At 36.6% G+C, this 14,682-nt stretch overlaps 1 protein-coding gene across 3 annotated transcripts in view; it reads right to left on the bottom strand.

The window, feature by feature from the left end:
* Nucleotides 1-14,682, bottom strand: part of st14a (ST14 transmembrane serine protease matriptase a) — a 28,041-nt gene that overhangs the window by 1,177 nt on the left and 12,182 nt on the right. For all 3 annotated transcript variants that reach the window (XM_077248362.1, XM_077248363.1, XM_077248364.1), the window contains 14 exons: nucleotides 13,907-14,076; nucleotides 13,124-13,156; nucleotides 11,610-11,844; nucleotides 11,355-11,491; nucleotides 11,141-11,244; nucleotides 10,945-11,036; nucleotides 9,924-10,060; nucleotides 9,634-9,738; nucleotides 9,408-9,515; nucleotides 5,725-5,838; nucleotides 5,072-5,188; nucleotides 4,792-4,972; nucleotides 673-941; nucleotides 433-569 (listed from right to left, as the gene is read on the bottom strand). In XM_077248362.1, coding sequence (XP_077104477.1) covers nucleotides 433-569; nucleotides 673-941; nucleotides 4,792-4,972; nucleotides 5,072-5,188; nucleotides 5,725-5,838; nucleotides 9,408-9,515; nucleotides 9,634-9,738; nucleotides 9,924-10,060; nucleotides 10,945-11,036; nucleotides 11,141-11,244; nucleotides 11,355-11,491; nucleotides 11,610-11,844; nucleotides 13,124-13,156; nucleotides 13,907-14,076 — 1,939 coding nt within the window. The remainder of the gene's footprint in view (nucleotides 1-432; nucleotides 570-672; nucleotides 942-4,791; nucleotides 4,973-5,071; nucleotides 5,189-5,724; nucleotides 5,839-9,407; nucleotides 9,516-9,633; nucleotides 9,739-9,923; nucleotides 10,061-10,944; nucleotides 11,037-11,140; nucleotides 11,245-11,354; nucleotides 11,492-11,609; nucleotides 11,845-13,123; nucleotides 13,157-13,906; nucleotides 14,077-14,682) is intronic.

Raw genomic sequence — 14,682 nt, 5'->3', positions numbered from 1 at the left:
GATGAAAAAAAAAATCTAAAACAAAATCTGGCCTCACAGAATCAATCATAAATGTCCATTAAAATAGGTTTCAGAGATATTGGATATAGAAGCAGCAAACTTTACGAAACATTTATGTCGCAGCCAATACTTTCAGCCACGGCTATTCATTTAACAGTGTAGTTACATTTTTTGTGTTTTTAAAGATTAACTTTAAGTAAACATTAGGCAAAGTGCAAAATCGGGGAAATGAGCACGACCAATTAATTATCCAATATCGACCAAAACTGATATCTAATATTATATCTAATAATACCGATATTTTATGCATTCCTAAACTAAATAATTAAATAAACAGAAATAAAAATATACATGCTTTGCAGGGAAAATCCTGTGAACTTGTATGCTAAAGCACTAAAATTTCAAGATTTTTAAAAAGTTCATGAAACTCACCTGGCAAGCATCTACTCCTCCTGTCAGAACGCCAGCACACATCATGCGAGAAGTGATCTGACCAGTCATTAGTTTATCACACGTCGTACCATTGATGATGCGAACCCGCGCTTTCTGCAGCACAATCGCTCCACTGCCTGAAATAAACACGCCAATTACAAATCAAAAGACAAGAACGTAGTTTAAAAAGATAAGAATTTTTTTGTGAGAGGTGTAAGCATTATTAGTTATTTTACTGACCCCCTTCTCTAGTGGCACCCCAGCCAGTGATAATGACAGGGTCACTAGCGTTGTAGACATCGGTGGCACTCGGCAAGCAAATGGGTCGAATGGTGTCACTGTAGGTCACGGCTGTGTCCAGCTCCATGAGAGCGATGTCGAAGTCATAGGTGTAGGGGTTGTAGGACGGGTGAGGAATGACTTGTTTAAGGAATCTCTTCGTTGCCGACTGTTTCTCTTTTTGCGTGTGAAGACCCAAGTATGCTTCCCAAGTGCCCGGTTGAGAATACCTGAGGATTCATCAAATATACAGAGATGAAGGTTTTCTCTTTTCCACTCTTAAAGCCTAAAACCAATTTAACTGACAAATGAAAACAGTATATTCATTACATTAAAGCTACACTATTTAACTATGTTAAAAAAAAAAAAAAACACCAAAATGTTATTCAAGTCGGCACAAAATGGAAGGTGCGAGAAGTCTTTTTTTCCCTATTGTGACATATATCCAAATGAATTCGCTTCTCAAACAAGAATACATTTAGGGCGGGACTTGATTTTGTCCATGGGGAATTGATTGGATGGTTGTGGTTTGCTATTGGCCGATTTCATGTGATTGACAGTAAACACTCATCAGAGAAGAGAAGATATGCCGCTGTAAGAGGGAGGGCAAGTTATTTTGATTAAAGATCACGAGTGCACATGAATTGTAAAAAACTATGTGCACAGATAAAACATTTTTTAGAAACACTGCAATACTCGTATTATGTAGATAATTGTCAGTTTTGATTTAATGGTGATTAAAGAGTGTGCAAAAAAAACATCTTCAAATGATGTCTCAAATAAACATGCATGCAGTTTTTACTAGAGGGTCAAAAGTAACAGTGTAGCTTGAAAATGAATATATATATTCCGCCCCACATGAAGTTGAATTGGAATTGGAATTGGAATGACAGGAAGTGGAATTAAATTCATGGCAATTCAAAGAAATTCCAAACAGTAACACAACAGAAAGAATATGTTGAATCTCACATACATTCAGCGTTAGGAAGGTTACTTTGGAAATGTAATTGCTTACTGTTATAAGTTACCCATTATAAATGTGGTTTGGATTACTTTATCAATGTAAAGCAATTTCCTTTTAATTTGATTAGTAACTAATTAAATTACACATTTTACCTCAGTATTACAACTAAATACAATTACATTCATTTTGTAATTCATTAACAATTTCTTTACAGTTAACTTAATATATATATAACAAATGTCCACCTCAAATTGTTGTTTTTTTTCTAAAGATTTACTAAAGTAATTCTGGGAAATGGAGTCATGTTCTATCATGTTCCACAAAATTACAATTACAAAATCAAACTTAATTATTTGTTCTGTGACTAGAGCTTTTAACATTCATTGCTGGGGAAAAATATTGCCTGTTAATGTAATCTGAACAAGTAGTTCAAACTAATATCATTTATAGAATATGTAATGCAATCATATCTGACATATACTGTAAAGCTTCATTGTTAAACACTTCACTTAAAATATCTATATGAATTTCTTAGAATTTTTTTGAATTGCAATTCTGCTTCCTTTAATTTAAATTCGAATTGTAATTCTAGATCCTGTTTTTGACTTCAATTCAAATTCAATTCAAATTCAAGAATTGAATTGGAATTCAAGAGTCATTCTCAATTCAATTCTGAATTGTGCACAAGCCTGATATATATATATATATTTTTTTTTTTACCAAGTAGCATCTACCAACAAATGATTCTATAACATTTCCTAGAACTTCTTTTAGCCATATTTCTTACTAATTTCCATCAACTGGTGTTTGGTGATTGTTTAGTGGATTTATGAAGTCAAGTCAGTTCCGCTCAAGTTTACACAGGAAAAACAGATTTACTAAACTTGCTGGCAAATTAGCGTGAAAAGCGTCTAAAAATGACGATGGGAAGTTCTGTGGTTGATTTACTTACAATGTACAAATAAATAAAAAAATACAGACGCAGCAGTTAATTTCAATTATGACCAAAGCAGTCTACCAAAAGCAGCACAACGGCCCTCGGTCGCAAACATGCAGAAACAATGATAATCAGGTGCGGCTCACAGAGATGCAGCAAATTAAAAATAACGTGACTTAGCCAGCAATAAGTTTGGATAATGTCTTCCTCAGGCATTCCAAATAAATGAACACGAGTGGAGAAAATTCTCTCTCTATTATCACGTGCTCTGTGTTGGAAGTACAGTTGCAATCGAAATTATTCAACCCCTATTGCAAATCAGGTTTATTGGCAAAATGGACAGACTTTTTGCTGTTCTACTCTTTTAGCTGTTTGCAATGAACAAATCAAACAGAAGTAATTGAAATAGCTCAACAAAACAAATATTTCAAGTGGTTTCTCCAAATTACACTGAAAATGCAACTTTTAATGACTTCTGCTGTCTCAAAATTGTTTAACCCCCTGAATAGAATCCCTCACAACAGCACAAAATTGCAAAACAGGTGTTGTATCAAGCACACCTGATGCAACTAATCAAGGGCTTCATTAGTTGCACCAGGTGTGCTTGAGCTAGAACACATGAAATATCTCAATTGAGTCAAAAGAATGATCTGAAAAGAGAAGATATCACCATCCTTCACAAACAAGGAACAGGATACATAAAGATATCGAAGGCACTAAATGTTCCTAGAGACACCGTTGGAAGCATAGTTTGCAAGTTCAAAGGTTAAGGAAAAGTCAATGGCTGCAACCAGATTTATGAGAAGGCAGGTTCAGAATAACCCTGAAGTGACTGCAAAAGACCTGCAGCAAGACTTGGTGGCAACATACACCTCTACTGACCCAAAAGCACAAGAAATGTCGGCTCCAATTTGCTCAAAATCATATGAATTAGCCACAGAAGTTTTGGGATTCTGTTCTGTGTAGCGATGAAACAAAACGGAAACGGAACTTTTCAGTACTGTGGATCAGCAGTCTGGAGGAAGAAGAATGAAGCATTTGCTGAAAATAAAACTGGTGGTGCTCGGTGATGCTCTGCGGCTGCTTTATATCCTCTGGCACTGAAAACCTGCAGCGTGTGGAAGGCAAGATGGATTCATTTTTGTATATCAGGAAATCCTAGGAGAAAATGGCATGCCGTCAGTGAGGAAGCTGAAGCTTGGGCATCATTGGACCTTCCAACAGGACAATGATACTAAGCATACCTCAAAATCCACCAAGACTTGGTTGGAGAAGAAGTCCTGGAAGATTCTACAGTGGCCATTACAGTCACCTGACTTAAACCCCATTGAAAATCTCTGGTATGATTTGAAGGCGGCGGTTGCAGCACACAAACCCAAGAATATTACAGAACTGGAGGCCATTGCTCATGAGGAACGGGCTCAGATTCCTCAGAAACGCTGCCAGAAGCTGGTGTCTGGTTTTACATCTCGTTTGCAGAAGGTCATAACCGCAGAAGGGTGTTCTACTATGTATTAAAGATGTTTGCCATGAAGAGGTTGAACAATTATGAGACTGCAGAAGTCATTAAAAGGTGCATTTTCATGATTTGGGGAAACCACTTGAAGCAGTTTTTGTGTTGAGCGATTTCATTTACTTTTTCATTTGATTTCTTCATTGCAAACAGCTGAAAGACAAAATTTTGCCAATAAACCTGATTTGCCATGGGGATTGAATAATTTTGATTAATATACTGTAACTATTACAGCACGTCAAGAGCAAAATGAGTTAAGACGTACTTTTTTAGGGTGTTAAATAATAGTACTATAGTGCAAATACCACTAAATTAACTAACACAAACCTTATTAAATCATGCATGATTTATTTAAATTCTCCTCTCCCCTCCCCCTTTCATCTGAAAAGGAAACTCCTACAAATGCATATGCAATAAGGTAAAAAAATAACTGTGTCCACGCTTTTTCATTGATAATTTTTCACTGCGTGTCTTTAGTAAATCCTGACAGTAGTTTAATGCCACATGAGGGTTTGCGCTGGTGCAAGCTATAAGTAAATCTGGCCCAAAGTGTCACAACAGCTTTTGTGAAACATTTTGCTCCAAAAATTTTGTTATTTTTGTTGAATTAATGAGTTTCTAAAGTAAAAGTTGGAGATAAAAAAAAAGAGAGAAGAGGAAACTCACTTGATTTTGTCGTCTTGTACACAGTGGGCAGCCGTCACAAGCCAGCGTTCACTGATGATTGATGCACCGCAAACATGAGCCATGTTTTTAATGTGGAGGCTGACCTGCCATGGGAACTCGCCCACAACTGCGTCCTCCCCACCCACAACACGAGATGACTTGAAAGCTTTCTTGCCACAGTCTAGAGAATAAAGAGGGAGAGGTATAAATCAACTTTAAACCAAGCAGGATACAGATATGAGAACAGAAGTATATGTATAATGATGTGAATGACACGCACTGCAGTTGGCCTCATCGGAGCCGTCGCCACAGTCATCTTGCCCGTCACAATGAGGGTTATTTTTGGTGATGCATTTGTTGTTATTGCACGTAAAAGTTGAGGCTGTACAAGACATTTCTGTAAGAAAGAAAAACAAGCATTAAGAATGAATGAAAGAAGGAAAGTGTTCCAAATTTCAGAATATTTTCCGTAATATATATATATTTTCTAGTGCTGTCAATCAATAAAAAAATTTATCAATTAAATCACACATTTTTCATTAATTAATCACGATTAATCGCACATAATATTCAAGTTTTTAATATATTTTTATGTTGTAATACTTTCACATTCAATCTCCAGAATAATGTATAAACAACATACAGTATATTTTAAATATTTGTTTAATGGCATCTTTTTTACTAAGCACCATGAATGTTGACCCATGTAACCTTGTAAACAGTGCTTTAAGATTTTCAGGTAGGTCTAACAGTTAAATAAACAAAAATGTAATACAGATTTGAGCCCCCCTGTATTTCACTTTTATTTTGCGTAAATTTTTAAAGCCCTAATATTATTTTCTGAATATTTTAAATGTGATAAAAATTAAAATAATGCTAAAAGAAACTAGATTTTTAGAAGCTTGCATCATTCTTGATCTAAAATATAATCACCTCTTGAACATCCTTCTTCATCTGAGCCATCTGTACAGTCAAGATTCCCGTCACACTTCAGCTTCAGTGAGACACACTGATCGTTACTGCACTTAAATTCTCCAGCCTTACATCCTGTCAGAAAAGAGGACAATTATGTCAAAGCTAGTGTGGAGATCTGTTTCTGTGTGGGAGAGAATGATAAAGAGAGAGATAGAGGCTGTATCAGAAACAGAAGACAGTCGCTTAGCTGCCTGGTCTGTCAACATAGGTGCATTAAAAGGGTGGTATAATGCCCCTTTTTACAATATGTAAAATAAGTCTCTGTTGTCCCCAAAGTGTGTATGTGAAGTTTTAGCTCAAAATATTCTACAGATCATTTTTAACAACATGTTAACTTAAAATTGTCCCTTTTTGAGGGTCAGTAAAAACGGTTGTTTCGTGTGTGTCACTTTAAATGCAAATGATCTGCTGCTCCGCACAGAGGGCGGAGCTTCAAGAGCTCCTGTGTTAGCAGCTCCGACTACCTCAGGCAGACACGCACTAAAATGTTCTGGCTTTTATTTTTAAACTGGAGTCAATGAGGGGAGAGACTCAACAAATTGTATAGGGTTAGTGATGTCACTGACCCGGTAAGAATCTTGTGTAGTCCCTACCAGCCGTTTGTTGTAGTCCTTAAAAAAACGATTTCTTTAAAAGCAAATATCTTCCTTTGCTTTTAACTTTGAGCGTTGTAACTTTGCAGATGTTATTTATGCTCAAACAGCAACATTACACACTAACTAAAGTTAAAAAAGTGAAATCATAATCAACCACCCCTTTAAGTCCTCAGGTACCTCATGAGGAAATGGGACTCATTTTGGACTCAATTTCCATGTCTCAATAACAAGGTCTAATGACCTAAAACAGGGGTTTTCTTACTGTACGCTATGAATTTATAAGTTAACACTTCATATCTATCATTAGGAACATTAACCCTATAAATCCTGCTGTATCATATTTGATACATGAATCAACAATCAAAAAAACATCTGTACACAATCTACTATATGCCTTCACTTTTTTTAGGAAGTAATTGTAAAAACGCCCACCTTCAGGTCATACTACACAAGTCTTTTTGCTGTGAAATCTCTACTGATTTTCATAAAGTAAACATAAGAATAACTTTCATATTGTTATAAATATTTCAACAAACTCTTAATGGACTGAAGCAACTTAGGTTTCTTTACTTGTATGAAAAAAAAAAATGTTAGATGCATGTATCAAGTACGATACATCAGGCATTTGAGAAACTTTTTTTCCATCTCTCAGTCATCATTGTATTGCGTTGCATTATATGTTTAGTGTCCCCCTCCCCACACAATAAAAACTATATAGCTTTGATCATAAGACAAATCAATTAAATATCCTTTTACTAAAACATTATTGGGAGATATAGTGACAACTGATATTTACAGTATTTGCAATTTATGCAAGTAGTCTATTATTCAAGTTATCACATTTCATCAAACTTTTTGGCCATAAACAACATCTGCACCAAATTGTATATTTTTGATCAGTTTGGGTCACTGAATAACATTGATGTGATTTTCCTCCTCAAGTATGAGCTTCATAATCTCCTATATAATACTATATGGGCCATAAAAACCTTTTATTGACTTCTATTTCATATGGCAGTGTTTTAATAAAAATAAAAATTATTATGTCATTTCTTTTCTTGTTATGAATTGCTTCCTATTTTCCATTATCATAGTTAACTACGCAACGTGATATGGTCAAGACCTGCCTGGAACTACTTGAGCCGTGCGTTTCCCTGAAAATAATTTCCCACCTTAAAACGTTTGTCAACCAATCAGATTCAAGCATTCAACAGCCCCGTAGTATAAAGTGTTTTAGTGGCAGTGTTTACAGTGTTAACTAACATAACTACATTGAAAATTATGCTGATGATGATATTTCTAACTTTTAAATAATTTCTAATTTTATGTTTTATATATTCTTGACTCTCCACTTGATCTGTCCATCGGATCTAGAACAGTTTCAATTAAGGCTTATAAAAAACCAAGTAAACTAAAATTCCGATTTCTTGGTAGAAATGGCTAGAAATCTAAAGGATAAATAACTCTATAAAATGTACAGAATTTTTGGTGAACAACTGTCAAACTGCATGCACAGGATTGTGAGAAATCATATTCCAAGGAAATTACCCGGAACAATTTGTCCCAGGAATTTTATTCCCACAGGACCTGTTGCTGCCTGCATTTCCATTAGGGGTGGGAATTGGCAAAAAATGTGACGATTCGATAGTATTGCGATATTTGGCCCACGATTCAATATTATTGCGATTCTTAACATATTGCGATTCGATTCTGCGATATATTGCAATTCATGTCCCCAAAGGCATTACAAAAAATGAGGAAAATAAGACTGCTCAACTCACTTCAAAAGTCACATTTAATTCTGTAAATATTATCTTCTACACATTAACTGAAGTGCAAAAACTTAGGAGAGTAGTGCAAATACTTGAAAACTTGTTCTTTAACATTCAGGACCTTATTACAGGACAGGACGTAATCATTCTCTGAATAGGAGACCTCTCACATGAATGGTGAGCTCCCAGCACATAACTTAAAATTATTTAAATACAATAGAGTAACATAAACCTGAGAATAATCATAACACCGAAATTTACCATGCACACATTCGATTTGAAAGAAGACGGAGCGTCGTGTACAACCGGTTGTAATAGTGTGAAGACATTTTCATTTGAATTTGCTGTTGAATGCATGACAACAAAGCACCAAAACAAGCGCCACCTTGTGGATGTAATACGCAAATGTAAATGATCAAAGTAAACTCTGAGAAAACCAATGGAGAAAACCCAAAAGTAAAACAGATAATTTTATAATTAAATATTGCAATACTTTGCGCTACTGTATCGATATAATTGCGTGCGCAAAATATCGCGATACCGAACAGAATCGATTTTTTCCCCCACCACTAATTTCCATCAGGGTTTAAAGTACCGTGAAGATTAGGCAAATTAGTCTGGTGACGTAGGACTGCGTGCAACTTTCCAGTTTGATTTCGTCCTCCGCATATAAGCTTAATAAAGCCTGAACCTCGTCATCGGCCCATCTGTCGTACTTTTTAAAACTCCATTGTTGATTCGAATAGCAAACAACTGTTACTCCACGCCCCGCAACAGACTTTTAAAAATGGTGGTTGAAATAAAATGCTACTGTACGTGGAGTCAACCAATCAAAATACTGCATCAATTCAACCAATCAGCATGTTCAGCGCCTAAGTCCCACCCCTGAAAGTGCCTGAACTTTGAAAAAGTACTACCTGGCAGGGACTTTCGGAGGGGGAAATATTTACCTGGAACTTCATTTAGACCCTGGTCCCTGCGGTCTAAACACACAGAGTACCACCCCAAAGTCCCTAGTTCCTGGGGAAAATTCCTGGGGTGGAAACGCAGCTATAGAGAATGAAGGATACATCGAAGCTGTCTTTTAATTCTGACCAGATTAAGTCATCTTTGTATATAGGATGTTACAAAAGCAATGAATTCAGATGCATCTTGATACCTTTTTGTTTTATTGCTTGTGGATGCACCATTCTTCAGGTTTCAGAGGCAGCCAGAAAGAGATGAAGAGGAAAAAATGGAAATAAAAGAAAAGATAGAGGACAAAGGGTCTTACCACAATTAATCTCATCTGTACCATCTCCACAGTCATTTACGCCATCGCACTGAAAGAACAGGGGCTTACAGAAACCGTTTTTGCACTGGATCAAGGTGGAGTCACATTCTGAAATACGAAACATCCACATTCAAATCACAGTGTATGCCTGAGCTCAAATTCACATTCAGAGGGCAAGTGTGCAACTATGTGTTTGAATTAAAGACAAGGTTCAAGGAAGGCTTACGGCATGCCCTCTCATCACTGCTGTCACCACAATCGTTCCAGCCGTCACAGCGCATGGTTGGTTTTACACAGCGTTTGTTGTCGCATTGGTACATCTCCGGGCAGGCTGAGAGATTCAAAAACTGAATTTACTTTCTAATGTTCACATTAACACCACTTTAAAAACTGTATAAGCACCATCACTGGCATCAGTAAGTCTATTTTTTCCACCTCAGGCCAGACTACTACTAAAATGGTCAAAAATGTGATCCAGTTTTTTTACCAGTTAACCATTTTAATGTCTTTACTTACGGTCAGTGGGCTCAAAGGCTTCATAAGTGGCGCTAAAACCTCGATCTACATATGATGAATCAGAGTAGAACACAACAGTCATCTTGCTACTGTTGCCGGTAACCATAAGATCGGCTGGCTTCTGCCCACACAATTTGCTGCAAAGTAATAATAAGCACGTAAGTTAGAGCTGCAAGAGTCTGGATAAATAGAGAATCATATTTTTCTTGTTTAAAATGGAGATCACAATTCTCCCATGATTCTGAACAGACATCTAAACAAAATAACATTTCATTTACTAGAGGCTCAGACAAATTGTTAATTACTGCAGTCTTTAAAAAAAAAATATGCCATACATTTTCCTTTTAAGAAATCAGTTTGAATTTATGATTTAATGACTCATAAATACTTCACTTGTTTCGTTACTGGACGAATCAGCGTTTTTGAACGAATCTCTTGAATGAATGATTCAATAACAAATACTGTCACTTGTCACCAAATACTGGCGTAACAATGCAACTGATACAATCTTTATTTGAAGCGTCAAGTCACTTTCAGAAGATGATTTACTTTATTTTGATCACTACCGTAGAATTATTGTAACACAATAGCAACATTGCTACTGTATGATTGAAAAGACAAAAGAAGGTTTGTGAAGCTGTTAAATGCCTATACTTGACTACTGCTCTGTCTTGGTCAGCGGCAGTGCCAAAGCAGATTTGAATCGGTGAGATCGTACTTGTCAAAGGTTTAACAGACATAGCTGAATCGTGGTCATTTATGAATACGATCGCATGGGTGTTTGAATAGAGATCGCCTTATTTTAACTATTAATCATGCAGCTCTAATGCGAGTATAAAATATTCAGCTCACTGAAAACAAGAAGTGGTTTTTACTAGAAAAAAAGACATAAATACAGACGAAAATACAGACCAAGATCCAAAAACGAAATGTCCTATGCCTCATCAGCACTCAACTCTTGAGCATCAGATCATTCAGATCGGACAATAGACATTTCTGTGAAAAGCTCAAATTTACTGACCTCTTACCAGCAATCTGCACATAATCTGCACAACTCTCTGTTGAAACCATAAACTTGGGGAACTTCAGCTTGATGAATTTGCCAAGAGGAACCTTTAAACAATAGATACAGATGAGTGCTCATAAAGCACCAAACACTTTTATAAAAGTGGTTCATCAGGACATGAACTGGTTCAACATGAGTGTTTGGGCCTCACCTCGATGTCCCACTGACATGTTGTGTTGGGGGGGTAATAATTAGGAAAGTTTGGTGATTGGAAACTACCAGAGAGTCCTGTCAATTTACCACCACATGCGGGATCTGTTAAAAGGGAAGATCCAGTGAGAGACGAAAAAATATAACAGTAATGCATCCCCTACTATTAATCAGTCAAGTATGTTTTTGTACAGCAAGCCAGGATTTATCTTTACCATCTCGACTGATCTGAGAGACACGGGCTCTGAAACCAGGATAATTCTTTTTGTCGTTGGTTACCAAGGTGACCAGCATAACATTCCGAGACGAGATGAAGGTTAGAGGATCACTGGGAGAATAGTAGCCACACTTCCTGTTTGAGAGAGAGAGAGAAACTCAATTATGTTGAAATTTCACACCTTGATATTTCAGTAGCTTATTCAGCCACCAGATGGCGCGACAGCCACAAACACAATTCACCATTCCCTTACTCTGCCATAAGGAATTTGTCCATGGGGACCAAAGAGTCATACACTCTCACAAAGTCATTTCCACAGTTTTGTTCCAGGTTGAAGGTGTCAAAAGCCAACTTTAGCGCAAAGCCTGGGTCTCCCCGAAGCTGCCATTGCACAACAGTGTTTGGAGGATATGGGGTGTCAGGGAAACCCGGTGACATAACGGTCTCATCCGTAGTACCTCTGGTGTGCTGGGAGTATCTTGTATTTGCTAGACATACGGAAACAAAAGGTTATTCTTACACATTTATTATTGGATACACTATACAATAAGAAGTATGAATGTGCTTAGGAAATTAAGTCCTGTTCCAAAACCTCCTGAACTTGGGGCCATATGATTTCTGCAATGCACAAAACTGTTTTCAGCGTCTGCCGTCACACTATATTAGGACACGCCACATGACCTTCATCTCCAGAGTTGCTCTGACAGTTGCTCCTCATGAGCATTTCATCATCTCAGTTGATAGAACTGGTAAGATACACTCCCGCCAAAATAAAAGTTTGGTTTAACTTGAGGAAATTATGACAGAAATATTAGTGTACAGTAGAATGTACTTCAAATAATATAGCTTATTCAAACATTTATTCAAAGAATCGCTAAATTTTTCGTGCTGGAGATTGTTTGGGAAAAAAATTAAAGGAATCGCTCAAATTTTATTTGAATAGAATTTAAAAGATTAATTAAATTGTTCAAAGTTTTAGGCATTCATTTGTTTCCTATTGGTTCTGATAAGAAATTTTGTATTAAATCAGAAAACACTGAATGCAGAAAGATTTAAATGGACAACAGGGAATTGTTCAATCAATCAATCAATAACTGAACTACTAAAACAGAATTCAGAAAAATGTAAATGTAAAACCCGGAATTATTTAACAGAATTTGGGAATAAATTAAAATCGTATCACTGCTTCGCTGTCTACACAAACTGAACTGGAACCAAAGTAACTTTAAGGCAAGTCATTTCACTCAGCGGCCATCTTTAAAATGCCTCTCTGATAGGAGTACAGCTCCTATTTCTTTAAATGGGGAGATATCAAATTCTTCAAAGCTGTTCACCAAGCCTTATGATTAAATTTTATATTTGAAATCTGACAAAAGCTGTCTCACAAATTTTGTTTCTAAATGCTTAAATCAAGACAAAAAAAATGCATTTTCGGGCTGGACCAGCCACTTTCTCCCATTTATAGTAATATGAGTGTAATATGAGCCTTTATATATCTCAAGTCTTTGATAGGTTGATCTCAAGTCTTTTGATAGTCTTTTTAGGTTGCCATCTCTGATTTATTTTTTCACTAACCTTGTTGCAATGCATTATCAAACTGCTAATGGCGATGCTGCTTTAACTTATGGAATAGTTACCTTATGGAATAGCCTTCATGTCAGGACTCAGGAGCATACCTATGATGCCTTAAATTTCTTGATATGGAGGAAGTTCACTAGGTTTTGGAACAGACAGTATTTGAGAGAGATATGTAATGGACTAACTCACTCCTGGCATTTGAGAACAAACGTGTGTCCAGAGCTGTTGATGAAAGATTGACATAGTTATAATGAATCTGGCTGAAGACAGGCATCTGTGCTTCAGCATCATGGACATTCAGGTTTTCCATGATAGCATGCAGTCTAGAGATCAGTATCTGGATGAATCTCACAAAACATGTCAAGAACCAGGTCACATTTCACCCCTCAATCACAAAATTAAAGAAATTATAATTAATTTATTTTTCCCCAGGTGAAATTAAACTTGCTTTGTAGGAAAAAATGTCTTTCATGACCATAAATCACTATTCCCCCAAATCTAATTACTGAAATGCAAAATAAAATAGCCGTTTACACCGTCAAAGGTTTCAAATTACAACGTAATTTGCAGTTGTACTCATATCTTATAATGCCTAATGTTGGCTTGATTTCTTGTGTTACATGAGAAAATTGTTGTCTACCTGATGTATATTTAATGCGGGTGCGGTTATGACAGTGGGTCACAGTGGGTACACGATCAGACTGATGACGGAAGTAGAAGGCATGTAGGACTGGGTATTGTTCAAAATCTTTCGATCCGGTGCCAATTTCGATACCTCAGTTTCGATACCGGTCCCTAACGATACTTTTACAGATACTAATTTTATGAAATCCATTTGAACAAAATTACATAACACATTATTTTTTCAGTTTGACTCATGCTCCTAGCCAGAGAAAAATATAATCTACACATTAAGTGAGATTCATCCATCTATCCAAACTATGTAATGGATGTACTATGAATTTATATTACCTGAAGACACAACATGATCGAAGATCAGAGGACCTTGTTTTTCCCCACCTCTGCTCTTATATTTACTGCTATAGAATTTAGTTAAGTCGCTCACAGCCTGATCCACCGCTGCGTCCTGCCCCGCTGGAACAGTAAAATCTGACTCATAGTAAGCTATTACACTGCCCTCACTGCAGGGAGACGGAGAAACAGGCAACACTTAAGAGTCTAACAATATAATAACTAGGGCTGTAACGATACACCAAACCCACGATTCGATTCGTATCACGATTTTTGACCCACGATTCGATTCGTATCGCGATTCTATCACGGGGGCGGGGCTTGAGGGGGCGGGGCTTGTGGTGAAAAAAAGAGATTTTGAGAGAAGAAAAAAAATACCGGTATTTTTATTAAATAACATTAGGAAAAACCTGTATAATCTAAACACCAAAGAACAATAATAACTATGCAAATTATTATACTATACGGCAGTGTAGGCTGCTGCTTTTGGGCTGTGTTCTGTACTCCAACTAAATTGATTTCGGGATGGTGCCGTAATATGCATCTGCATGTTGGACGTGTTGCCGGTCAATTGAGGATTAATTCTCCCCTTTTGATGATTCTCATGGGGGGGATTTTTTTTGTTTGAGGGGAGAAAGGGGGGGCATTTTTTCCAAGCAAAATTATTACATTTATCTTGCCTAAATGTTTGCGCTCATTGCATTTTTACAATGGGGTAATAGCCTATTGTTGTTAAGAATTTACACATCACAAGGAAGCTTGATTTAAATTGTTTA

This window comes from Siphateles boraxobius, unplaced genomic scaffold (assembly GCF_051911475.1).
Source record: "Siphateles boraxobius isolate OS27281-9 unplaced genomic scaffold, OSU_SipBor_1 30, whole genome shotgun sequence".
In the NCBI taxonomy this organism is placed as follows: domain Eukaryota; kingdom Metazoa; phylum Chordata; class Actinopteri; order Cypriniformes; family Leuciscidae; genus Siphateles; species Siphateles boraxobius.
The sequence above is the reverse complement of the archived record's forward strand: the minus strand, read 5'-3'. Positions and strand labels throughout refer to the sequence as shown.